At 37.8% G+C, this 25,072-nt stretch overlaps 1 protein-coding gene across 7 annotated transcripts in view; it reads left to right on the plus strand.

Moving 5' to 3' along the window:
- INTS6L (integrator complex subunit 6 like) overlaps positions 1–25,072 on the plus strand; it is a 62,294-nt gene that overhangs the window by 21,577 nt on the left and 15,645 nt on the right. For all 7 annotated transcript variants that reach the window (XM_030933835.1, XM_030933838.1, XM_030933837.1 and 4 more), the window contains 7 exons: positions 3,518–3,667; positions 4,477–4,566; positions 4,798–4,981; positions 5,241–5,369; positions 7,731–7,894; positions 10,066–10,218; positions 14,518–14,650. In XM_030933835.1, coding sequence (XP_030789695.1) covers positions 3,518–3,667; positions 4,477–4,566; positions 4,798–4,981; positions 5,241–5,369; positions 7,731–7,894; positions 10,066–10,218; positions 14,518–14,650 — 1,003 coding nt within the window. The remainder of the gene's footprint in view (positions 1–3,517; positions 3,668–4,476; positions 4,567–4,797; positions 4,982–5,240; positions 5,370–7,730; positions 7,895–10,065; positions 10,219–14,517; positions 14,651–25,072) is intronic.

Raw genomic sequence — 25,072 nt, forward strand, 5'->3', positions numbered from 1 at the left:
TTGGAAGAAATTTATCACATTAATAAGATTCTCTAAATACTTAAGTAAATCTGTGGGCCTTTTTTTCTTCAGCATGTTGAGCAATGGACGTAGGGACATTTGGTTCTTCTCTTGATATAGGGAGCTGGACCCCTACCAAAGAGTTAATTGCTCTTGGTAGTAAATGTAGCCTACATATTTTGTAGTACTGAGGTAGGAGTGGCATTAAAAATTTCCCATATCATCCAGTTCATTGCAAAGAATAGGAATTAACCTAAAAACAATGTCAGAGATTTAGGTACAGAAACTATTAATATTTGGGTCGGGCACAGTGGCTCACTCCTGTAATCACAGCACTATAGGAGGCCAAGGCAAGTGGATCACCTGAGCTCAGGAGTTCAAGACTACCCTGGGCAACATGGTGAAACCCCGAATATACTAAAATACAAAAAGTTAGCCAGGCATGGTGGCATACGCCTGTAGTACCAGCTACTCAGGAGGCTGAGATGCAAGAATCGCTTGAGCCTGGGAGGTGGAGGTTGCAGTGAGCCGAGATCGTGCCACTGCACCCCAGCTTGGGCTACAGAGTGAGACTCCATCTCAAAAAAAAAAGGAAAGAAAAAGAGAGAGAGAGAGAGAGGGAGGGAGAGAAGGAGAGAAGGGAGGGAGGGGAAGGAAGGAAGGAGGGAAGGAAGGAAACTTAATATTTGTAAAATGCTTTCATTCCATATTCTAAAGGAAAATTTGAAGACAGATTGATGAATAACACCACTAACAATCAGGACACATTATTTTAAATCATGATGAGTCATGAAGTGGTACCCAAATCTTATCCTAGCCCTTTACCAAACCAAACAGTCCACTAGTTTTTAAAAATTATACCTTGAACTACCACATGGCCCTTCAGAGTTCAAATTTGATATATAACCGTTGTTTCCAGTGTGGAAATAAGATTGCTAAACGAATTAACTCCAAAAACAAGAATCAATTTTATATAATGGCTTCAGGGTAAAGGACCCCCGCCCACCATTACAAGTTTGCGAAAGCCAGAAACTTCAACATAATGCATGACCCTTTCTCTCTCACCTGTCCCTCTAATTAGCTACTAAATCCTTAGGACTCCTCCTCTGAAATACTTCTTTAATCTGCAACATCCTCTCCATCCCCACTGCCCTAACTCAGGCTTTCATCACTTTTCTCATAAGCTCTTTCAGCAGTCTCCAAACCAGTTTCCCTCCCTCAAGCTTCAGCCTCCCTTCCACCCCACAATTTATTCTCCAACTACCAGCAGAGATCTTAGTGAAATACAGATCTGATCATACCACTCCCCGGATTTAAAACCTTGAGTTCTTCCCAGGGCCAGCAGATAAAATCCAATCTGCTGAGCATGGTGTACAAAGCACTTTATAGTCAGAACCCAAATTATCTTAATCAGCCTTGCCTCCTGCCATGTGCCCAGAGCAATGATAATCAGATTACTGGTGGTTCTCAAGTAAGTCCTATCCTTTTATCTGTTCTCTTCTCTTGCACAGTCCCCTCCACCCCTCACATCAGTGAGTCTCATGATCTTCACTTCATCCCATCAGGCTTTCTCAAATGTCCCATTTTCAGTGAGAAGCTTTCCCTCACTCTCTGGTCACTTGTTCTTTCAGTCTCCATAAAAGCATCTCTTATTCCTTTGTGGCAGGAATCCCTCAAGAGCTCATTCCTCTCTATATCCCCAGCATGTAGCATTCTGCCAAGTATAGCATAGTTTGTCAGTAAAAAAATTGTTGAATAAATACAAGAAAGAATTGATCCTCTCCTCCACCCAAATGTACACCTTTCTCTTCTACCCCAAAGAAGAAATCTAATTTCCTGATTCTGTATGATTTATAATCAACTACTGATAGTTCCAGGTATTTGAAAAGACACTTTAAACCATAATGCTTCCTTTTCACTATCTAGTCCAATAAGATTTTCCTTGGGCCATAAAGAGTTATTCTCATTCCCTATATTCCCAGTGCTAAAAGTCATATATATACAAATTGGCCAAAAGAACACCTGGAAAGTTTTAACCTTTAAATGCTTTGACCTATAGGATATGTTAGGAATATTAAAATAAAAGACAACAAGCTTAGCACATCTTTAATTTCACAAGAATCGCCAGCTATTGGACCTGGAGTGAATCTTAACCAAGATCACCCTCACCTTGTAGGGTTATGCAGGTTGTGTTCTGTTTAACCCTAGGGGGCGCCACTCTCACAGATTACGATGTGAATGACTCTGCGAGGTGGTATTCTCAGCCTTAGACAGTGTCCCTGCTTATCAGATCATCCTCCTTTTCAACTTAGGTCCTAATAAGCCGACTGGTTTGCTCAAGGTCACACAGGTATTTCATAACAGGGTTCATAGCCAATAACCTGACCCCTTTCTTCTCAGTCATTCTACTAATCCAAATTGCTCTGGAAGACCATGAAACCAGAAAAGAGTGTTTGATGTAGTTGCATGGATAATGGACTATATGCCTTCAGCTAAATGTGAAATTCAAATGGTTTGGTATATCTCAGTACCATTTGCTCTTGTTTTCCACCTCCCGCTGTACTGGCCTGGTTGGCATAACTTCAGCATTTAGCATATCACACTGCTGCTCTCAGGCTCTCCGAGGCTCAAGTGGCTGTTCCACTCTGTTGCCAAGCTGTGCTGTCTTCTCTCTTTCTTGCTGGCCCATTCCTCTGTGACTTCCTGTTAGCTGCCACCTTCTTCTTTTAGCTTCTCTTCTCAGCATTTTTTGCTGCTTTGTTTTTATACCCATCTCAGACCAGTCAGCACGATCCTTTCCTTCCTTCTATTCTACAGAGCAATCAATCACAGCATGTTGGCTGTTGACCTTGGATCTTTGGTTGTTTGCTGCTGTTCATAGCTGCTGGGCGTGGCTAGGGGACGCTGCTTCTTTGCCAAAACTTTTTGTTTCTTTTTCTTTCTCCTCTTATTCTAGATCTTGGGCTTTCTGAATGCTTGAAGATGCCAGAAGGGTTATATCCAAATAAGTGTGGCTCTATTCCTATTATTCCCTCTTTACTCTTGCTTAAAAGTGAAAATATTGCTTGGGTGGAAGAATCTTGGTTAGAAGAATTAATGTAGCTCAGACAGTCAATATAGCTAATTGTTTGTCTCTACCAAGGACAATGCATTTAAAAAATAACTACTCCTTCCTCTGCCCCTTACTCCATGCTTACCATCAATGTCAAGCTAAGGTAACAGGTGTGTTGGCAGGTTTGGTTGAGCCTGAACAGAAAACTGGACCTCTTGAGCCACAGTTCTTCAGCCATAATGGACGAAGTATTTTTGACTTCAGTTCTTTGCAGTTGATCATTAGAGCTAGCAGGTCTTTCCGAAACTGCTTGCTTTAGTTCTACCTGATCAGTGAAGATATGGAATAGAATTAGGTTAAGGAGTGGTTAATTTCTTAGAGTTTTGATACTTGCTGTTTATGTTTGTACTTTATATATTGTTCATTGTGTAATTGAGAAATTCTTTGTAAATGTTTGGTTTGCAGGCTGGTTGGAAGGAAAATCATGCAACATTCATGAGCGAACTAAAAAATCTTCAGGCTTCTGGACTGACTACTCTTGGTCAGGCTCTAAGATCCTCATTTGATTTGTTAAATCTCAATAGATTAATATCTGGAATAGACAATTATGGACAGGTAAAAAAAAATTTGAGTGAGTACAGCTAATTTATTTTGGTGGCTTGGGGTAAGAATTTAAAATTGGGCATGGTTACTGAGTTTTCTGCTACTTTTCATAACCTCCAAAAATGAGATTCATATTACCTTTTAAATATATACTTTTAAAAAATCCCTCTTCTTTTGGTTCTTGTATATGGCTTGATAATAGAATAGCTAACATTGTCTACTATGAGATAATCAGATGTTTGAGAATGATGTGAATAAACGGCTGAGAAATATCGGAACAAGACAATTGGAAAGAAACTTTCAGTGTCCTTAACTCCTCTGCCCCTCCCAATTTGATGAAAAAGCTCTAGGATAAGAAGGCAGAGTAGCATTTGCTGTTGCTCCCATTGTCCTTTCCTCCTCTAAAGTCTGTGCTCACAGTAACCAGAGTCATTCTCCAAGTTGCAGCAGGTAAGTCACTAGTGTCCTATCTGTGCCAGGATTTTGACTCAAGTGAATGATTCATGAGGGTGGATGATAATGCCAGTATAATCTTGTAATATTATTTTATGATTACTTGGAAAGCACAGTGAGAGAGGTATTTAAATGTTAATGGTTTGGGGAGTTCCTGAATTATAAGAATTTCTCAGTTTATACTGAATGTTACCTCTTCAACGGTTGTTATTTTGATTCCCACCTATTTCGTTCCCTGATCATTTCTTCCTTATTTATCCAGACAAATTTTATCATATTCTTGAGAGATCATTGGCAAGGCAAATGTAAAAGTTTAAATACACTTCTATTACTTTACATGGCTCTAATGCTTTTTAAATGTATTTTAGGGGAGAAATCCATTTTTTTTAGAACCATCTATTTTAATTACCATCACAGATGGAAACAAGTTAACAAGTACTGCTGGTGTTCAAGAAGAGGTGAGATTTTTTTTTTTTTTAATTTTGTTTAAATGGCAGGGAACATGTAGCTATTTCTGTGGGAGGCATTTCCAGTTAAGAATAAATTTGGTCAAATCACCCATCTTGGTAATCCTTGAAAGATTGCTTAATTTTATTGAGTTACATGAAAGAAAAAGTCAACCCTTTAATTCTTTCTTCATTTTTATATGGGTTGTTATGATGAACCTTTTCACATTTTTGCCTTATCAGCTCCATCTTCCTTTGAATTCCCCTCTGCCTGGAAGTGAACTAACCAAAGAACCTTTTCGTTGGGATCAAAGGTTATTTGCCCTGGTGTTGCGTTTGCCTGGAGTGGCTTCTACCGAACCAGAGCAACTAGGGAGCGTACCAACTGATGAATCTGCCATCACACAGATGTGTGAAGTCACAGGAGGTATTGGCAATATTTACCGTTTCCGAAGGAAAAATTCAGAGCATAGAGTATGTTTTTCATTAAATGCCATATCCAATCTTTACTTGTTTTCCTTCAAAGCCTTTTAACTCTGTTGCTTAAAGTCATCATTGGTATGATACTTGCTGCCAATGTAGTTATGATTATTTCAAGCCCTATTTTAGGATTTTAAAATGCTTATATTATGAAATTATATTTTATTTGATCAAACTTGTGCTGTTTATTTTTCCTTCTGGGATAGGTCGCTCCTACTGTGTGAGAACACAAAGAATGTTGAATCAATGTTTAGAATCTCTAGTTCAAAAAGTTCAGAGTGGTGTAGTTATTAATTTTGAAAAAACAGGACCAGATCCACTTCCTATTGGAGAAGGTATAGTAGATAAACTTTTTTAACCCTAAAGTGTTATATAGGAGAATGAGAAGACATTAAATAAATTATTATAGACACAGTCTTCACTGTCCACATGCATTTGAGTGGTTACAAACATCCATCCAAACAACTACCATACATTCACTGCCTATGTGTATGTGTCAGGTAGCCAAATTCTAACAACTTTAATTTCATGTTGGATGTTCCTAAGAATGTGTTTCCTTTTCCTGGTGCATTTTATATTCTCTGGTCCCAGTCTTTGGATTGCACTGACTCATTCACTTCTCTATTCACAAAATGTCTGGAGATTCGCTATGGTATGTACTTAAAAAATAATCTGGTTTTTGTTTTGTGAGTGCCAAATATGCTAAGCCATCTTTATGAAATATGTGTTAGTTTCTGCACCTCAGCAAGAAATTATGAATGTTTATCCAGGAACTGCTCATCTTCTCTAAGATCCTACACTAGTATTTTCCCGGTCACTTTTTCACTTTGAAGTTAAGGGTTGAGCAACCTTTTCTCCAAATGAGATTTCACAGAAAGTTTGACATCCAAGAATTGATGAAAGTAGGGTGACTTTTGCATAGGGAAAGTTAAATTGTAGTGAATCTCCAGATAGTTTGTGAATGGATGTTTGTGATCACTTGAATGCAGATGGATTTCAAAGGGATCAGGGAACTAAACAAGCACCATGGTAATGCATTGCAACACTTCCATGGTAATGCATTGCACGAACAGAGCTCCTAGGAAGTCCGTGTGTGTGTGTGTGTGTGTGTGTGTGTGTGTGTGTATTTTCCATTATTATTACCACAGTGCTTGTCTAGCCTGATTTATATGTTTTAATTGCCTTGACCAAGAACAAAGGAGTCAAATGCATAAGGGCAGAAAGCTATACATTTCTGTCTGAAGCAGTGGATCCTGTGGCTCCTGATCTTTTGTTGTTGTTGTTATTGTTGTTGTTTTGCTCTTTAGTTCCTCATCCTTTTGAGAAGCTGTTGGAAAAAATATAGACCGCTTTTCCTATAAATACAGACATAAGTAACACATCCACAATTTTGTATATAATCTCAGGGATTTTTTGGACCTCCAAGTTAAGAACATCTGCCATAAAAGACTGAGGCTCCACAGCCTGTTTTAAATTAACTGTGTAGGAAGGGCATGTTATACTGCTAGCAATCCAAAATTTCATGCTCACTATCTTAGCATAAACTGGGAACTTACATATTGAAATCCTAGTGGGATCTGGTGTCATGTAAATGGCTCAGATTTTTTTTCTAGCTCCAGTTCTCCTTTGTCCAGAGTTATTAACCTTTCAGGTTCTGATGAAAGTTAAGAACCCTTTCCTCAGAAAAATATACATTGTCAGAATTGTGAGCTCAACCTAAGGGGGGTCCTCCAAAGCCATTACATGTCCTTTTCCCTAGTGCACAGTGGACCCATTAAATCTCCTAGTCTAAAGAAATTACTTGTTTAAAGTAATGCTTAAATAAGTTATTCAAATGACTGGTAATTTAAGAAAAATGAGACTCAAATCATTAAAACATATCTTTTACAAATATTATCATTGAAAGGTCATATAACTCTACCTTGCCCTGATTTGGGGTGGGGGGAGAAGGAGGAAGGAAATGAAATATGCTAGTTTAAATTATTAAAATGCATTCAGGATACATTATTCAGCATTATGCAACACCTATTGTCCATGGAATTTTGATGGTGGTTGGAGAAACCATAGTGAATTAGCCCATGATAAACTTGATGTGTTTGCTTTGTGCTCCCCTCAACTATATACACATTGTCTGCATTTCTTATATCTTTAAGTGAATTTGGCTAGTTTTTATTTTGCCTTTGTGGTCATTCGGTCTAATTGTTTGACAAAGAACACTTTTTTTCCATGTATTTGGAAATAGAAAGAATATATAAATGGAATTTATGATCTATTTTTGTCAATTCCAGAAATGTGAAAACTATACCAGGGAGTGAACAATTTCATTTGCCTAATTTAGTAATTGAATTCTTGAAAAATAACTGTAGTGTTTTGATGTTTTTAATTTATGTGTACGAGTCTCAGAAAATTTAAAACCAGTTTTACCATAGTTTTCTGCATAACTGCATATTCTCTTACTAGGTTAAGAATGGTGGGGGGCGGGGTGTTGGGTTAGAAGAGATAGATTAGATGAAAAGAGTTGCTAGAGAGAACATTTAGAAATCCTAGTAGAGTTACTTTTTTTTTTCTTTCATTTTTCATGAATCATTGTTCTTGTTTTATTTTGGACTTTGCTTTCAGCTGGAAAATTTGTACAAGAAGATCAGCAGCTGTAAAAAGAAATTCACACCTTAGTTTGTCTTTTGTTTAACTTTTAGATGGACTTACGGATTCATCTAGGCCAAGCAATTCATTTGCTGCTCAGCCATGGCATAGTTGTCATAAACTCATTTATGTACGACCTAACTCTAAAACTGGTGTTCCTGTTGGACATTGGCCAATTCCAGAATCTTTTTGGCCAGATCAGAATTTACCTTCACTAGTAAGTGTCATAAAACAAAAAGGTAAACATCATTCTGGATTTTCAATTTTCTAATTACAGTGAACCTTTTAAAATAGCTTTGAGGCCATGCCACAGGCAAGTAAGTCTTCTCTCCTTTGCCTTCTACCTCTTACTGGAAGTCTAGCTTTGTGCCTAAAATCAAAGGAGGACTTCCTTTATTTTCTGATACTTGTCATTCTTCAGTTGCCTTTACCACTTGAGCTGCCCTTTTTGGATGTTAAAACATTGCTGTTTTTGATGCTGTGATAATCTGTTACTTGGTTTTCATTTCAGAGCAGCTGACTTGATTTGTGTGGCAAACACAATGTCTAAAATGTACTGGCCTTGGTTTTCATGCACAGCCTCAGGAAGTCTGAACATAGTTTGCACCTTGGATAGGTTCTGGGAACATATTAAAAGCATATTCAAAATTCTACTTCTTCCTACTTGTCATCTTTTTGTAATCAATGGACTTTTGTAGCAATATACCTTTCAATGATGGGTAATTAAACAATATTTAAAAAATAATCTCTAGGCAAGAACTTGTCTTTTTGGTCACTGCATTTGGTAGGAGAGGCTTTGCTATTATAGTTGCTCCTAGTGCCAAATCAATTGGCTTTTCTTTTGGAGGGAGGGCAGTGTCTAGTAATAAGGGAGATGGTGTGAAACCCACTCTCTCTTTTCTCTTCTTTCCCCTTCCCCAAATTGTAAGAAGGCCTGAGTAATCTCCCTAGTGTGGGCTCAGGAGGGGACACAAACAAATCACTACTTCTATTTAACATCTTCCTGGTTCAGTTAATCTATATTCTGTCTCAGTTTTAGAAATTTCTGACAGTGAATTGCATTTTCTCCTGGATTACTGCTTTTAGGCTTCTGCGCTTTTTTCAGAAGTGGCCATGAAAGACCTGAATGTAAGACTGAAGAATCCTTTCGGCCCCTGCTGTGGGTGAGGGTAAATGTCCCACTCCTCTCCTCAGGGCTTCAAGGTGTTACGCCTGTGAAACGTCAGCCCTTCCAAACTCCAGAGTATAGGCTTTATGGCAAATTTACTTCATTTTTGCTAGCAACAAGTCATCACTTTTGTCTTTATTACATTTTTGCCTGTTCAAATCTAAGGAGTTAGTAACCTTTCACGAGGTTAATTAAAACTAAGTCGGGAAAAAACAAAATAGAATAAAAGACATTACAAGTAATTCACACATAGCTCATGTTACCATTCCTCCATCTTTAAAAGTTCATTTAAGAGCTATTTTTCTCAACCCCCAAACAACTTAAAATTGTAAATTATAAAGGCAAATGAATATGTTTTTCTTTTTATAAAGGAAGCAGAGATATTTTATCATATTCATATTAGCCTTACAGATTTCTCAACAAGAATAGGCTGACCCACTTCTTGCTTTGTCTCTGGGACTTGTCCTGTGTCCCTCTCTCTCCATGTTGCCCTTGCTGTTCGCCTTTATTTCTCTGGTGCTCTCCAATCACACAAGCTAAACCTGTTACTTAAATGGCTTCTCCATTAATCTGCTCCAGTACCCCAGGTACACAGGCCTTCGAAGCCCAGCGCAAAGCATCCCCAGCTCCAGCTATTCAAGGCAAACACGTTGGTGTTAGCAATGCTGCAAAAATCCATCTGGGCCCTGGCATTGTGACTGGCTCTTTATCAGTCTCTATCTTGCCCTTTCCATCCCTCTACTATTTTTCATCTTGCTTGTTCATGGCTTTAGCCCTCTCATTACATTATTAGAAAGTTGCATGGATTTCTTCATTCCCAGTGTATCTGGACTATCTGTAACCTCATGGTACAAAGGAATGAAGGGCAGGGAATTCTTGGAGGTCATAAAATAGATCTGAAATTCAACATTCATCCTACGACTCATAATAACTTCTTAAACATATTCAAAACAGTTTTTTTCAATTCATTGAAATTTTAGTTATGAGTGTTGTAATTTACCTTTCCTCTTTCTAATGTCAAGTAGATAGTAAAGAATCTGAGCCCTCCCATGGAAGCCACTGGTGGTTCCTAGAGATCTAGTAATCTTCTTTCTCAAAATGGTAGTCTGTATCTCAGTGATAATGTAACAAAATATAAAAGGACTTGCAGAATTGTCAGAAATATAAGCTTGTTTTGAGACCTAACCATTTTTTCTGCTTTTTTTAAAAAATTGTTTTAGCCTCCACGAACATCTCATCCTGTTGTGAGGTTCTCCTGTATAGATTGTGAGCCAATGGTAATAGACAAACTTCCTTTTGACAAATATGAACTTGAACCTTCGCCCTTAACCCAGTATATCTTGGAACGAAAGTCTCCCCATACCTGCTGGCAGGTACTTATCCTTACCTATTAGCCGAATGTCTGTAACCACTCTAGGATCTGGGAATTGTTTTAAGAAGCTTCAAAGGTTAATCTCAAAATAATTGGACTGTCTCTGTTAATAATGTTTCTCATGAATGCTGTCAAATAAGCAACAGGGCCAGGCAAATAATTTCAGACTAATATGAATCATTAGTCTACTGTACATTGCCATTTAAAGCAATAGAGTCTGATGAAACATATATATTTGAGGATTTGGGGGACCCCTTGAAGTCTACCCATGGACCCCAGCTTAAGAATCCCTAATCTAAAGGATGTAATTCACTTCAGGTATGGCATCTGCAGCTGAAACAAGGTGTGTAGCCCTTACTTTGAACTTGACAGATTGGGAGTACAGGATAGTTTAGCCAGAGAACCATAAGCCTTGAAACTAATTTCTGTATCAGTGTAATATAATAAAAGTCTTCGTCCTGTAGTACAAACCACACTAATGTGTGTAGTGTGGATTTTGCAACTTGGATGAGACAAATGCATAGAGATATCATACACTGGCTCTTCCAAGTGTTACACTTAAGCTAGAAGGATTTGCTAATTGGTTAATAGAGTCACCTATGGAATTTAATTTGTAAAAATTCAGAGATGGCAGTCACAGCCTTTTTATGTGGATACAACAAAAAAGCCCTACACTGTAAAGATGTATGTTCTATTTCTAAACTGTAAAGATATATGTTCTACTTCTATTAATATATAGGACTCTATAGCAATCAGTAACTGTTAGGCTCTATTTATGCAAGGAACACTTTCAGACTGCCATCTGTTTTATCTTAAAATGTGAGATTATTGCTACAAGTTGTCTGTAAGCTACTTAAATTCTCTCAAGATGCTACAACTAGTTAGAAAAAAAGGAGCAGGCTTAAAGCAAGAATATAAAAGCACAAGAAACAGAATAATCTCACAAACATAATACTGAGCAGAGAAGCCAGACATAAAAGATTACGTATTGTGTGATTCTATGTTATATACTTTCAGAGAGAGGTAAAACTAACTTACTCTGTTAGAAGTCGGGATAGTGGTTTCTCTTGGGGGGATACAAGGTAGTGGATAGAAGACGACACAAGGAGATGTCTGGTTTTGTTCTGTTTCTTTCTTTCATTCTTTTCTTTTTTGTTTTTTGTTTTGTTTTGAGAAGCGTCCAGCCTGTTGCCCAGGGTGGAGTGCAGTAACACAATTGTGGCTCACTGTAGTCTCGACCTCCTTGGCTCAAACAAAGTGATCCTCCCACCTCAGCCCCCCGCAAAGGAGCTAGGACTACAGGCATACACCGCAATTCCTGGCTAATTTTAAAATTTTTTTAAAAATAGAGACAGAGTCTCACTGTGTCGCCCAGGCTGGTCTCAAACTCCTGGGCTCAAGCAATCCTCCCACCTCGGCTTCCCAGAGTGCTGGGATGATGGCATCAACCATTGTGCCTGGCCATGTTCTGTTTTTTGACTCGTGTGCTGTTTACACATGTGCTTTCACTTTGTGAGCATTCATTGAGCTATATACTTAAAGTTTACCCCAAAAGTGCTAGAAATGTAGAGATATGGATAATAGATTGCTAATTTAAAATAAAGATATGACCTTTGAATTTATGGGTTGAAAAACATTTTTACAATGAAAGCAAATAAAATTACAAATTATAGCTTTTCCCTAAAATAACCCCTCTTTTCTATATAGCACATTTCTTGGAAACCTTCTTCCAAGAAACTTAAGAAATACTGTCCTTGCTCCTGCACAACCCCTTAAATATGTCATTTGCCTCTTTCCTGTACTTCATGTTACTTTGTTTTACAGTATTCTTAATGTGATGAATTAGCGGTAGTGAAAAAGAGTAAAATGAACCAGTAGCCAGGAAATATGGCAAAACCACAAAGGAGACCAGAGCCTAACCCTAGCTCTGTCACCAACTATGTGGCCTTGCACTAGGCACTTATTTTGTCTGAACTAGCTCTAAAGATCCTTTGGAACCCTAAAAATCTATGAATCTGTGGCTGATGAGGAATTTGGAAAAACTCAAGGGGCCAAGGAAGGTAGGAAAGAGAAAGAGAGAAAGAAACAAAATACAGTGCTTTTCCTTTCATGGGAATCATAGAGCTGACCCTTGATTGCCTTGTGCATGTGATTTTTTTTTTTTTTTTTTTTTTGTGAGGCGGAGTCTCGCTCTGTCGCCCGGGCTGGAGTGCAGTGGCCGGATCTCAGCTCACTGCAAGCTCCGCCTCCCGGATTTATGCCATTCTCCTGCCTCAGCCTCCCGAGTAGCTGGGACTACAGGCACCCGCCACCTCGCCCGGCTAGTTTTTGTATTTTTAGTAGAGACGAGGTTTCACCGTGTTAGCCAGGATGGTCTCGATCTCCTGACCTCGTGATCTGCCCGTCTTGGCCTCCCAAAGTGCTGGGATTACAGGCTTGAGCCACCGCGCCCGGCCTGTGCATGTGATTTTTTTAATCTTTCTTTGATGAATTTTTCCTCTCTTCTAATATACACACTTAGGAAATAAAATCCAGCATGGTTTATTGCAGTTATCTGTTTCTATTATCGTTCAAATTATGACACAATATCTAGTAGACTCATGTTTTAGTACAACTCATGTTCTGTGGGGTCATAAATTATATTACATAAATTATAACAACTTATTCTTAGTGATAACTTAATATTATAAGAAGGTAGTGAATTGGTAGGTGATATTGGTGGTAGCGAGAACTAGCAAGGTAAATGGATTCTGTTAAATGTCAGGGTTTGACTTTTGTTGTAAACAATTCTGCCAAAGGACTTTGGAAAAGTAAAGGTCCAGGTCTCCAAAAGTATATATTGGTGGTTTGGACTAAAAACTGAAAATGGAACAGAGAAAACATGGCAGCTAGGGGACCCCAGCACAACATATCAACTGTATGGGGGCTGATGATACAGGGATCACATCAGGAAATCAATAAGGAATAAGAAAATAGTCACATGGAATGAAGATCAATGTTTTAATCTTCACTGAATGTTTACCAGCGTAACTTTTTTTTTTTTTGAGATGGAGTCCTGCTGTGTTGCCCAGGCTGGAGTGCAGTGGCACAATCTCAGCTCACTGCAACCTCCACCTCCCTGGTTCAAGTGATTCTCCTGCCCAGCCTCCCGAGTAGCTGGGATTACAAGCACGCCACCACGCCTGGCTAATTTTTGCAATTTTTAGTAGAGATGGGGTTTTGCCATGTTGGCCAGGCTGGTCTAGAACTCCTGACCTCAGGTGATCCACCTGCCTCAGCCTCCCGAAGTGCTAGGATTACAGGCGTGAGCCACCGCACTTGGCCACTACCAGCATAATTTATAAGAGAAATGCCTTCCAGGTTGACCCAAAGTATCTCTTTGCTGCCTCAAAATAATTAGCACCAGTGCCTGGCTTATTATAATATGTGACTCCGTAAATATTTATTGAAAGGAAAATGAATAAATGGGTAGGGGAAGGAGGCAGCAAAGAGCATAGAACAAAGACTTAATAATAGTACAATGAAGACTGTTTACATAATCCTTTAAGTAGGCTTTGTTTTTGTAATTTCATGCTTCAGGCATGGGACTATGTTCTATTTTCCTCGCAGTCTGCATTCGTTACCACTTGTTCTTTTGAGAAGTTAATTTGTTTTAGTGGCTCGTTTCCTCTTAGCAGTATTTCAGCTTTTTTTTTCATTTTGCTAAGTAAGTAAATATTTGGGTACCGTTGATGTGGCCTGTGATCTCTGAATGGTTGTTGCATAGTATAGTTTCATTTCTTAATATAACTTATAGAAGAATTGCAATCTGAACATTCGTATTTAGTATGATTTTTTTGAGACAGGGTCTCCCTCTGTCACCCAGGGTGGAGTGTAGTGGCACAGTCATGACTCACTGCAGCCTCAAGCTCCCGGGCTCAAGCCATCCTCCTGCCTCAGCCTCCCAAGCATCTGGGACCATAGGCGCGTGCCACCACACTTGGCTAATTTTTTAAATTTGTTGTAGAGATAAGGTCTCCCTTTGTCGCCCAGGCTGGTCTCAAACTCCTGGCCTCAAGCAGTCTTTCCACCTCAGTCTCCCAAAGTGCCAGGATTGTAAGTGTGAGCCACCTGTAATTCTAGTACATGAGCCTGGCCTAGTATAATATATTTTGACATAACCGTAGGCTAAAAACACTATTGCTATTTTAAAATTACAATCAAATTGTGCTATAGATGCTGCTATGGAATGTTACTGTGGGTTTGGTTTGACATAAAATCCTTATTGTCATCACTGTGCATTACTTCATGTTCTTCTCAGGTGTTTGTTACTAGCAGTGGAAAGTACAATGAACTTGGATATCCGTTTGGTTATTTAAAAGCCAGTACGACTTTAACTTGTGTAAACCTCTTTGTGATGCCTTACAACTACCCAGTTTTACTTCCTCTTTTAGGTAAGTAAAACATGTGCCATTGAATCATCTTTAAAATACATCGGAAATGAGAAATCCATAATGGACTAAGCATTTTAAATGTAGATGACAGTAAAAAACCCATTTGAAAGGATAGAATTTGCATACTGTTTTCTGTTTTGTTTGTCTTCTTTTTGTTGTTTTTACATCAAACAGAAGAGAAGCTTGACCTTCAGTGTGTGATTCTTATGCTGTTCTTCAGGTTGCAACTTCCAATGCACGCCCCACCCCCAGTCCCCAGTTTGAAGTGCACTTGGCTTTTTTGTATAGTTTGGGCCAAAAAATACCAAAACAGAGCTAACATGGGGTGGGAGTAATGGCTTATGCTTGTTTCTCCTCAAAAGATAAATGCTCTTGAGGCATCTGTTTTAGGCAGAGTAGCGAGTTAAGGAAATAGGTACCAGAGCAAATTCTGCAAGGACTGTGGTTGTAGAAGCTGTGGTTTCCATAGCAAGATTCTAAAAGGAACAATTCAAGAAGCTGTCACTCAGATACTAATGAAAATGTGTGTGGAGATATTTTCCCCTTATTTGAAGAGCCACATCTGTTTAGAGTAATGTAGTACTTACTGCACAGTATCCTTCTAGTTGTAAAGTTGTAAATGTTTTTATTTCGTGGAGTTTCTTAATTTTTGCAAAAACGGTCAAATCTTTACTAAGTTTTCATATGATCACTAAAACTATGAGACTTTTAGTGCTATAAATACAACATACATTGAATATACTGAAATTGCAATACTTTTAAATGTTGAGTTAAGAAGTTTAAGAGTGAATCATTATAAATGTATTAGTATGATTATTTTATATAACCTATCTACTTTATTTCTTAGTCCAACCTAAGAGGGATGTTCTCTAAGAGCTGATTATCATTAACATATAATATAGGTTATATCTTTCAGATTAATAAGACTGCCAGTAAAAAAGTATCTGTATTTTGCAGATTTATTTATCCCTTTTCTTAAATATGTCTTTATGACTTCAGTTTCCACAACTATAAAGTGAAGAGATTAGACTGTGTAATCTTCACTTACACTGTTAATGGTATTATTTTTCTATTTTTAAGCACACTTTTTTGATCTACTTGATCTATTGACATACAAAAAGCTGTACATACTTGATGTATACAACTTGATGAGTTTGGAGATAAGTATATACTCATTAAACCATCACCTCAATCTATGCCATAAACCTATCAGTCACCTCCAGAAGTTTCCTCCTGCCCTGATAAGATCTACCCTCTTACTGATCTTTCAAGTACACAATCTGTATTGTTAACTGTAGGTACTATGCTAGAAAACATTATGCTGAGTGAAATAAGCCAGACACAGAAGAACAGATACTGCATACCACTTACACGCTTTTTATTTTGAGATAATTGTAGATTCACATGCATTTGTAAGAAATAATATAAAAAGAGATGACCTCAAAAGCACAGGCTACAAAAATAAAACTAGACACATGGGACTGTATCGAACTTAAAAGCTTGTGCATCAAGGAACATGATCAACAGAGTGAAAAGGCAACCTATGGAATAGGAGAAAATACTTGCGAATCATATATCTTATAAGGGCTTAATTCCAAAAAATATAAGGAGGTCTTACATTTCAACAGCAAAACAAACACAAAACCCTAAATAGCCTGCTTAAAAAATGGGCAAAGGACTTGAATAGATATTTCTCCAAGGAAGAGGTACAAATTGTCAACAAGCATATCAAAAGATGCTCAACATCACTAATCATTACAGAAATGCAAATCAAAACTACAGTAAGGCATTACATTACACCCCTCAGGGTGGTCACTATCACAAAAACAGAAAATGAGAAGTGTTAGTAAAGATGTGGAGAAATTGGAATTCTTGTGCACTCTTGGGAATGTAAAATGGTGCAACCAATATGGAAAACAGAAGTACCTCAAAAAATTAAAAATAGAATTAACCCTATGATCCAGCAATCCCATTTCTGAGTATATATCCAAAGGAATTGAATCCAGAATCTTGAAGATATATTTGCACACCCATATTCACTGCAGCATTATTTACAATAGCCAAAAAAAAAAAAAAAAAAAAAAAATGCCACTGTTGAATAAATGAATAAAGAACATGTGGTATATATACATGCAATGGAATATTATTTAGCCTTAAGAAGGAAATTTTGTGACATGCTACAATATGGATGAACCTAGTGGACTTATGCTAAGTGAAATAAGCCAAATGACAAATATTATATGATTCCACTTATATGAGGTATTAAAAGTAGTCAAACTCATAGACACAGAGGCTGGGTGAGGGGGAAATGGGGACTTGTTCTTCAGTGCGTAACAGAGTTTCAGTTTTGTAAGGTGAGAAAACCTCTAGAGATCTGCGACACAGCAATATGCATACAGTTAACACTATTGGACTGTACAGTTGAAAATGGTTAAGATGGTAAGTATTACGTGTTTTTAATCACAATTTCTTTCTTTTTCTTTTTCTTTTCTTTTCTGTTTTTTTTTTTTTTTTTTTTTTTTTTTTTTTTTTTTTTTTTTTTTTTTGAGATAGAGTCTGTCTCTGTCACCCAAGCCAGCGTGTAAGGGTATGATCTTGGCTCACTGCAACTTCCGCCTCCTGGGTTCAAGTGATTATCCTGCCTCAGCCTCCCACGTAGCTGGGTTTACAGGCGCACACCACCACGCCCAGCTACTTTTTGTATTTTTAGCAGAGACGAGGTTTCACCATGTTTTCCAGGCTGGTCTTAAACTCCTGACCTCAAGTGATTGGCCCACCTCCGCCTCCCAAAGTGCTGGGATTGCAGGCATGAGCCACTGCACCCAGCCTAAACACAATTTTTAATAATATTTCTTAAAAAGAAACACAGAAAGATCCTATGTACTCTTCACTCAGTTTTCTCAAATGGAAATCTTGCAAAACTACAGTACAGTATCACAATTGTGATGTTAACATTGATGCAGTGAAGATACTGAACATTTTCATCACCATAAAGATCCCTTATGAGGCCCTATTATAGCCGCATCTACCTGCCTCCTGTACCCATCCCCTCCTTAACCACTGCCAACCACTTATCTGTTCTACATGTCTACAATTTTATTATATCAAGAATGTTATATAAATGGAACCATTCAGTATGTAACCTTTTGGGATTGGCTTTTTTCACTCAGCGTAATTCTCTAGAGATTCCTTCAGGTTGTTGCAAGTATCAATAGTTTGTTCCTCTTCACTGCTGAGTTTACAAACTATGACATGAATATACTACAGATTCTCCACCTGTTCACCTGTTGAAGGATATCTGTGTTGTTTATGCTTTTTGGCTATTGTGAATAAAGCTACTGTAAACATTTGCTTCCAGATTTGAACATAAGTCTTCACTTCTCTGAGATAAATGCCCAGGAGTGCAATTGCTAGATCCTATGGTAGTTGCATGTTTAGTTATTTAAGAAACAGCTTAAGTGTTTTCCAGAGTAGCTATACTATTTTACATTCCCACCATTAGTGTATGAGTGAACCAGTTTCTCTGCATCTTCATCAGCCTTTGGTGGTGTTAGTATTTTTTAAATTTTAGCCATTTTGATAGGTGTATAGTGTTACAGTACTGTGGTTTTAATTTGTGTTTCCCTAATGGCTAACAATATTGACCATCTTTCTATGTGCTCATGTGCCGTTGTATATGTTCTTTGGTGAACTGACTTTCCCCTATATTTTAATTAGATTGTTTGCTTTTGTTACTGTTGAGTTTTGAAAGTTCTTTATATATTGTAGATACTAGCCCTCTGACAGATAGGTGACTTGCAAATACTTATTTAGATCTTTTCTGATCTTTCATTGGTGTTATGCAGTTTTCTGCATACAAATACGGTGCATATTTTGTTATATTTACACCTACTTCATTTTTTGAGTGATTGCAAATGGTATTATATTTTTGATGTTGGTATCTACATGTTCACTGCTAGTAAATACAAATACGGTTGATTTTTATGTTAATATTGTATCCTGCAACTTTACTGAGCTCACTTATTAGTTGTAGGAGAGTTTTGTAGATTCCCTGAAATTTTCAATGTAGACAATTATGTCACCTGCAAATAGAGACAGTTTTACCTTTTGTATTCTTATCTTTATGCTTTTTATTTTCTTTTATTGCCTTACTGTACTGTAGAGAACTTCCAGCACTGTGTTGAATGGCAGTGGTAAGATGTATGTTCCATCAGTGCTTGACTATGCACTATTCATTCTTCAATTAAGCATAATGCTTTTGTAGATTTTCTTTATCAAATTGAAGAGTTCTGGCTGGGTGCAGTGGCTCACGCCTGTAATCTCAACACTGTGGGAAGCCAAGGCAGTCTGATCACCTGAGGTCAGGAGTTCGAGACCAGCCTGACCAACATGGCAAAACCCCCATCTCTACTAAAGAATACAAAAATTAGCTGGGCATGGTGACACACACCTGTAGTCCCAGCTACTTGGGAGGCTGAGGCGGGAGAATTGCTCGAACCCGGGAGGTGGAGGTTGCAATCAGCCAAGATCACGCCACTGCTCTCCAGCCTGGGAGACGGTGCAAAACTCCATCTCACAAAACAAAACAAAACAAAACAAAAACAAAAACAAAAGTTAAAGAGTTCCGCTTCTATTTGTATTTTTCCGAGTTTTTAAAAATCATAAATAGGTGTTAGAGCTTCTCAAATGCTCGCTCTTTTTTTTTTGAAATAGAGTCTAGCTCAGTTGCCTAGGCTGGAGTGGAGTGGCACGATCTCGGCTCCCTGCAAGCTCCACCTTTTAGGTTCACGCCATTCTTCTGCCTCAGCCTTCCAAGTAGCTGGGACTACAGGCGCCCACCGCCACGTCCGGCTAATTTTTTGTATTTTTAGTAGAGATGGGGTTTCACCATGTTAGCCAGGATGGTCTCTATATCCTGACCTCGTGATCCACCCGCCTCAGCCTCCCAAAGTGCTGGGATTACAGGCGCGAGCCACCGTGCCCGGCCTCTTTTTTTTTTTTTTTTAAGATAGAATCTTGCTGTGTTGCCCAGGCTGGGGTGCAATGGCACGATCTCAGTTCACTACAACCTCCGCCTCCCGGGTTCAGGCAATTCTCCTGCCTCAGCCTCCCAAGTAGCTGGATTACAGGCATGTACCACCATGATTTGCTAATTTTTATATTTTCAGTCAGAGATGGGGTTTCACCACATTGGGCAAGATGGTCTTGAACTCCTGACCTCAGGTGATCCATCCGCCTTGGCCCCCCAGAGTGCTGAGATTACAGGCGCGAGCCACTGGGCCCAGCCTCAAATGTTCTTTCTGCATCATTTGATATGACCATATGATTTTTCTTCTTTAGTCTGTAAGTATGATGGTTTACACTAATTTTCAAATATTGAACCAGCTTTCTGTCCCTGAAATAAATCTCACTTGGTCATGACATATAATTCTTTCCATATGTTACTGAGTTCTATGTGCTAATATTTTGTTGAGTAATTATTCATGAAAGATATTGGCCTGTAGTTGTCTTTTTTGTTGTTGTCTTTGGTTTTAGTATCAAGGTAATACAAGCTCTTCATAAAATGAATTGGGAAGTGCTTCTCCTATTCTGTTTTCTGGAAAAGATTGTGTATAATTGGTATTAATCATTCTGTAAACATTTGATAGAATTCCTGAGTGAAACTATCTAGTTCTAAACATTCCTATTGGGAGTTTTAAAGTTATTAATTCAATTTATTTCATGGTTATAGGATTATTCAAATTATGTGCTTCGTTGAGTGAAATGTGGTTATGTGTCCTTTTGAGGAATCAGTCCATTTGTCCATTTCATCTAAGTTGTGAAATTTTTGTGTGTAGAGTCATTCTTGGCAATCCCTTATTGTCCTTTTGATGTGTACAGTCTTTAGTGATATCACCTATATTGTTCCTGGTATTGATAACATGGATCTTATGTCTTCTTTGTCTTTGTCAGCCTTGCTAGATGTTTGTTACTTTTATTAATCTCATCAAAGAACCAGCTGTTTCATTAATCTTATCAATTTTTTTCTTTTTAAAATTTCATTGATTTCTTTATTTCCTTTCTTCTCCTTACTTTAAGTTTGTTTTGCTTTTCTTTTTTGATTCTTGGTATGGGATCTTAGATTATTGGTTTGATACTTTTCCTCTTTTCTGCTGTAAGTAGTACTTAGCCTTAAATTTCTCTCAGCACTAATTTAGCTGCTTTCCACAAATTTTACATGTTGTCCTTCATTTTCATTCACTTTACTTTGTCTTTTGATTTCTCCTGAGACTTATTTGACCCATAGATTATTTAGAAGTGTATTGTTTGATTTCCAAGTGTTTTGAAATTTACCTATTATCTTTTTGTTACTAGTTTCTAGATTGAATTCCATCATGGTCAGAGGACGCATCTGTATTTGATATCTACTCTTATAAATATGTTGCCATTTGCTTTATGGCAAATGATATTTTCTGTCTTAATATATATTCCAGCGGTGCTTGAGAATAATGTACGGTCTCATGTTGTTTGGTAGGATATTCTAGAAGGGTTAAATTATTCCTGTTGGTTGATGGTGTTCTGCTATATCCTTGTTGATTTTCTGTCTATTTGCTCTATCAGTTTTTGAGAGAGGGGTATTGAAGTCTCCAACTATAATTGTAGATTTGTCTGTTTCTTTTTCAGTTCCGTCAATTTTTGCTTCAACTATTTTGCACCTTTTACTTGGTTCATATACATTTAGAATCATGGTGTATTCTTCCTTGATGGATCATTATGTAATGTATCTTTGCTAATTTTCTTTGCTCTTAAGTCTGCTTTATCTGCTACTAATGTATCCACTTCTGTTTTTCTTTGACGTTTGCATTATATATCTTTTTCCATCATTTTACTTTGAACTTGCTTGTAACTTTTGTTTAAGTGAGTTTCTTATGGACAGCACATTTTTGGGTCATGTTTTTTAATCCACTCTGCCAATCTTTGTTTTCTAATTGATGTATTTAGATATCTGCATTTAATGTGATTATTGTTATGTTAGGGCTTAAGTATGCCATCTTATAGTATTGTTTTCTCTTTGTTCTATTTTTCTTTTCTCTGTTTTCATTTTACTGGCATCTTTTGGGTTATTTAAACGTTTTTTAGAATTCTATTTTCTTTTACCTATAGTACTTTCAAGTATATTTGTTTGGATAGCTTTTTTAGTGATTGCTCCAGGTGTTATATATGCATAAATTACCAAAGTCTACTCGTTCTCATTATTTTACTAATTTGAGTGGAATATAGAAACTTTATCTCTCATTATATTTCCTTACCCTCCTCCATTTATACTAAAATTATCTGAACTATTTTATGTACAATTAGAAACACATGCGGCCTTGTTATAACTTTCGCTTCAACTGTCAAACATAATTTAGAAAACTCAGGATGAAAGTCTATTGTTTTAAACCATATTTTGGCATATCCTGTTCTTTCTTCCTGATAATTCAAGATTTGTTCTTTTATATTTAATTTCTGTTTAAAGAACATCCTTTAGCTGTTTATTTATTTATTATTTATTTATTTATTTATTTTATTATACTTTAAGTTCGAGGGTACATGTGCATAACGTGCAAGTTTGTTACATATGTATACTTGTGCCATGTTGGTGAAGGATAGGTCTGCTAGTGACAAATTCTCTTAGTTTCTCTTCATCTGAGAATATCTTGATTTTCCCTTCATTCTTGAAATATATATATATATATATTTGTGTGTGTGTGTGTATATATTTTTTGCTAGGTATAGAATTCTCGGTTGACAGTACTGTTATTTCAGCACTAGAAAAATGCTGTGTAACTGCCTTCTGTTCTTTTGGTTTCTAATAAGAAATCTACTTTAATTCTAATTGTTTTTCCTCTGTAAGTGAGGTATTGTTTTTCTTTGCTTTCAAGATTTATTTCTGCCTTTAGTTTTTGGAAGTTTGGTTATGATGTGTCTTGGCATGCATTTCTCTGAGATTATTTTGTTTGAGGTTCACTGAGCTTCTTGAATCTGTAGGTTTATTTCTCCTTCCAAATTTGGCCACTTTTCAGCCATTATTACCTTGAGTACTTTTTCAGCCCCACTTTCTTTCTCTTCTCCTTCCAGGATTCTGTTGACATGAATGTTAGATCCTTTCTTGTAGTTTCATAGGTTCGTTAGGCTCCGTTCATTGTTTTCATTCTATTTTCTCTGTTATTCAGATTGGGCAATTTACATTGTTCTATTTTCTAGTTCATTGATTATTTGCTCTGTCCCCTGCATTCTGTTGTTGAGCCTATCTACTGAGCTTTTTATTTTGGTTATTGTATTTTTTTAATCCTAAAATTTCCATTTAGTTATTCTTTATATCTTCTATTCTTATTTTCTATTTCTTTGCATGTGTTTTCATTTGTTTCGAGCCTGCTCATATTATTTTTTGAAACATGTTTTATGATGGCTGCTTTAAATTGGATATTTTTAACATCTCTATTATCTTGGTGTCATCATCCCTTAATTGTCTTTTTAAATTAATTTTGAGGCCAGGCGCGGTGGCTCACACCTTAATCACAGCACTTTGGGAGGCCAAGGCAGGTGGATCACTTGAGGTTAGGAGTTCCAGACCAGACTAGCCTGGCCAACATGGTGCAACCCCGTCCTTACTAAAAATACAAAAATTAGCCGGGCATGGTGGTACACACCTGTAATTCCCGCTACTCAGGGGTCTGAGGCATGACACTCACTTGCATTTGGGAGGCAAAGGTTGTAGTAAGCCCGAATCACGCCACTGCACTCCAGCCTGGGTGATGGAGTGATACTCTGTCTCAAAAATAATAATAACAGTAATAATTTTGAGATCTTCCTGGTTCTTGGTATGATAAGTGATTTTTTTCCTGTACATTTTCAGTATTTTCTTATGAGTCTCTGGATCTTACTTAAACCTTCTGTTTTAACTTACTTCCTCTCACACTCTTTTGGAGAAATTAGGAGGTGTTGCCTCATTCATGCCAGGTAGAAGTTCAGGCTCGCCACTTGGTCTTCATTGACACCAAAAGGGAGGGGTCTCCTTGTTATTGTTGTGTGCCGGTGGGAGTTCTGGATCCCTCCTAGAATGATACCTTCCTGGCTGGAAGAGGTAGGAATGCTTCATTGTCTTCCACACTTGACCTCCACTGACACTATATGGGTAGAGGTGACCTCATTACTACTGAGCAGTGGTGAAAGTCCTATGCAACTATTATGGGCTGAGCTATAGGGTCCCATCTTTCGTCTAAATCCAGCCAGCCTTCCAGATTATTCCCTGAAAATTCCTTTAACTAGAGCAGCTGGTCTTCCAGTAGCTATCAGGATGTAGAGCACTTTACAATAGCAAGACCCATCCTCTCATCTTTGCCTTTGCTCGTCTTTCAGGTAATGGAGGTCAGATGAAGGCATGACATAATGGTTAAGAGGAATGATTATAGTGTGATCAAGCATTCAGTTCTTCTTTGCCTAAAACCTTCTTTGCTTAAGTTGCCACGTGGTGCCCATCCCCAAACTCCTCAGCACTCTGCCGAGTCAAATCCTGACACTGTCTTCCTGGCCACCTTTTAGTTTGTATCACTGTATTCCTCAAATGTCACGTGTTTCTTATGTTTGAAGTGTCTTCTGTCACCAGTAAGATATGTGTGGCATCTGTGCCTGGTCTTCCTTAGCCTATAACACTGAGACTCCAACCTTGCCTAGAGCATGATGACCTAAATTATTTCGGTTGCCCAACAGCCTTCTGGATGTTTCAAGAGTGTCTTCAAGCCAAGCTGAACTCTTAACTTACCATGCTCTTCCTCCTCTCTCCACAGTTTAGTTAGTGGCATCACCATGTCTATGCAGACATCCCACACCAGAAACTCTGGAGGCATCTTTGACTCTTCCCCTGTTCCCTAATCCCATACATTCAGCTAGGGTCCATGCCGATCTTGACTCAGTTCCCATTCTGCCCCCAGGCTTCAAATAGCCATCTCCAGGCCTTTCTGTAACCTGTGTCTTCTGAGGAATATAGGGTTTTTAACACCCTTTGAAGCTGGAGGTCCTTGAGCTCCTGAAGTCCAAACTTGGGATTCCTTGTGAGTTTCTGAAATAAACAAAAACTCAACATTTCCATAATTACTTAATTCTCTGGGTAGTTTAACATCTATAGTGGTTAAGAGTTTGGGCTAGAGGTCATAGCTGCCCAGGTATGAATCTTGCTAGTTTCATGACCTTGGGCAAGATACTTAACCTCTCTATGCCTCAGTTTCCTCATTAGTGAAATGGGGATAATGATAGTACTTACCTCAAAGGGATTTAGTTGGAATTAAATGAGTTAATACAGTTAAATTGTTTAGAACTTGCCTGGCAAATAGTAAGTGTTCAATAAATGCTGTTATTATTATTTTCGTTATTAATATCTATATTATCTTAGTAGCTCTTGAA

The sequence above is a fragment of the Rhinopithecus roxellana genome, chromosome 7, assembly GCF_007565055.1.
Source record: "Rhinopithecus roxellana isolate Shanxi Qingling chromosome 7, ASM756505v1, whole genome shotgun sequence".
Taxonomy (NCBI): domain Eukaryota; kingdom Metazoa; phylum Chordata; class Mammalia; order Primates; family Cercopithecidae; genus Rhinopithecus; species Rhinopithecus roxellana.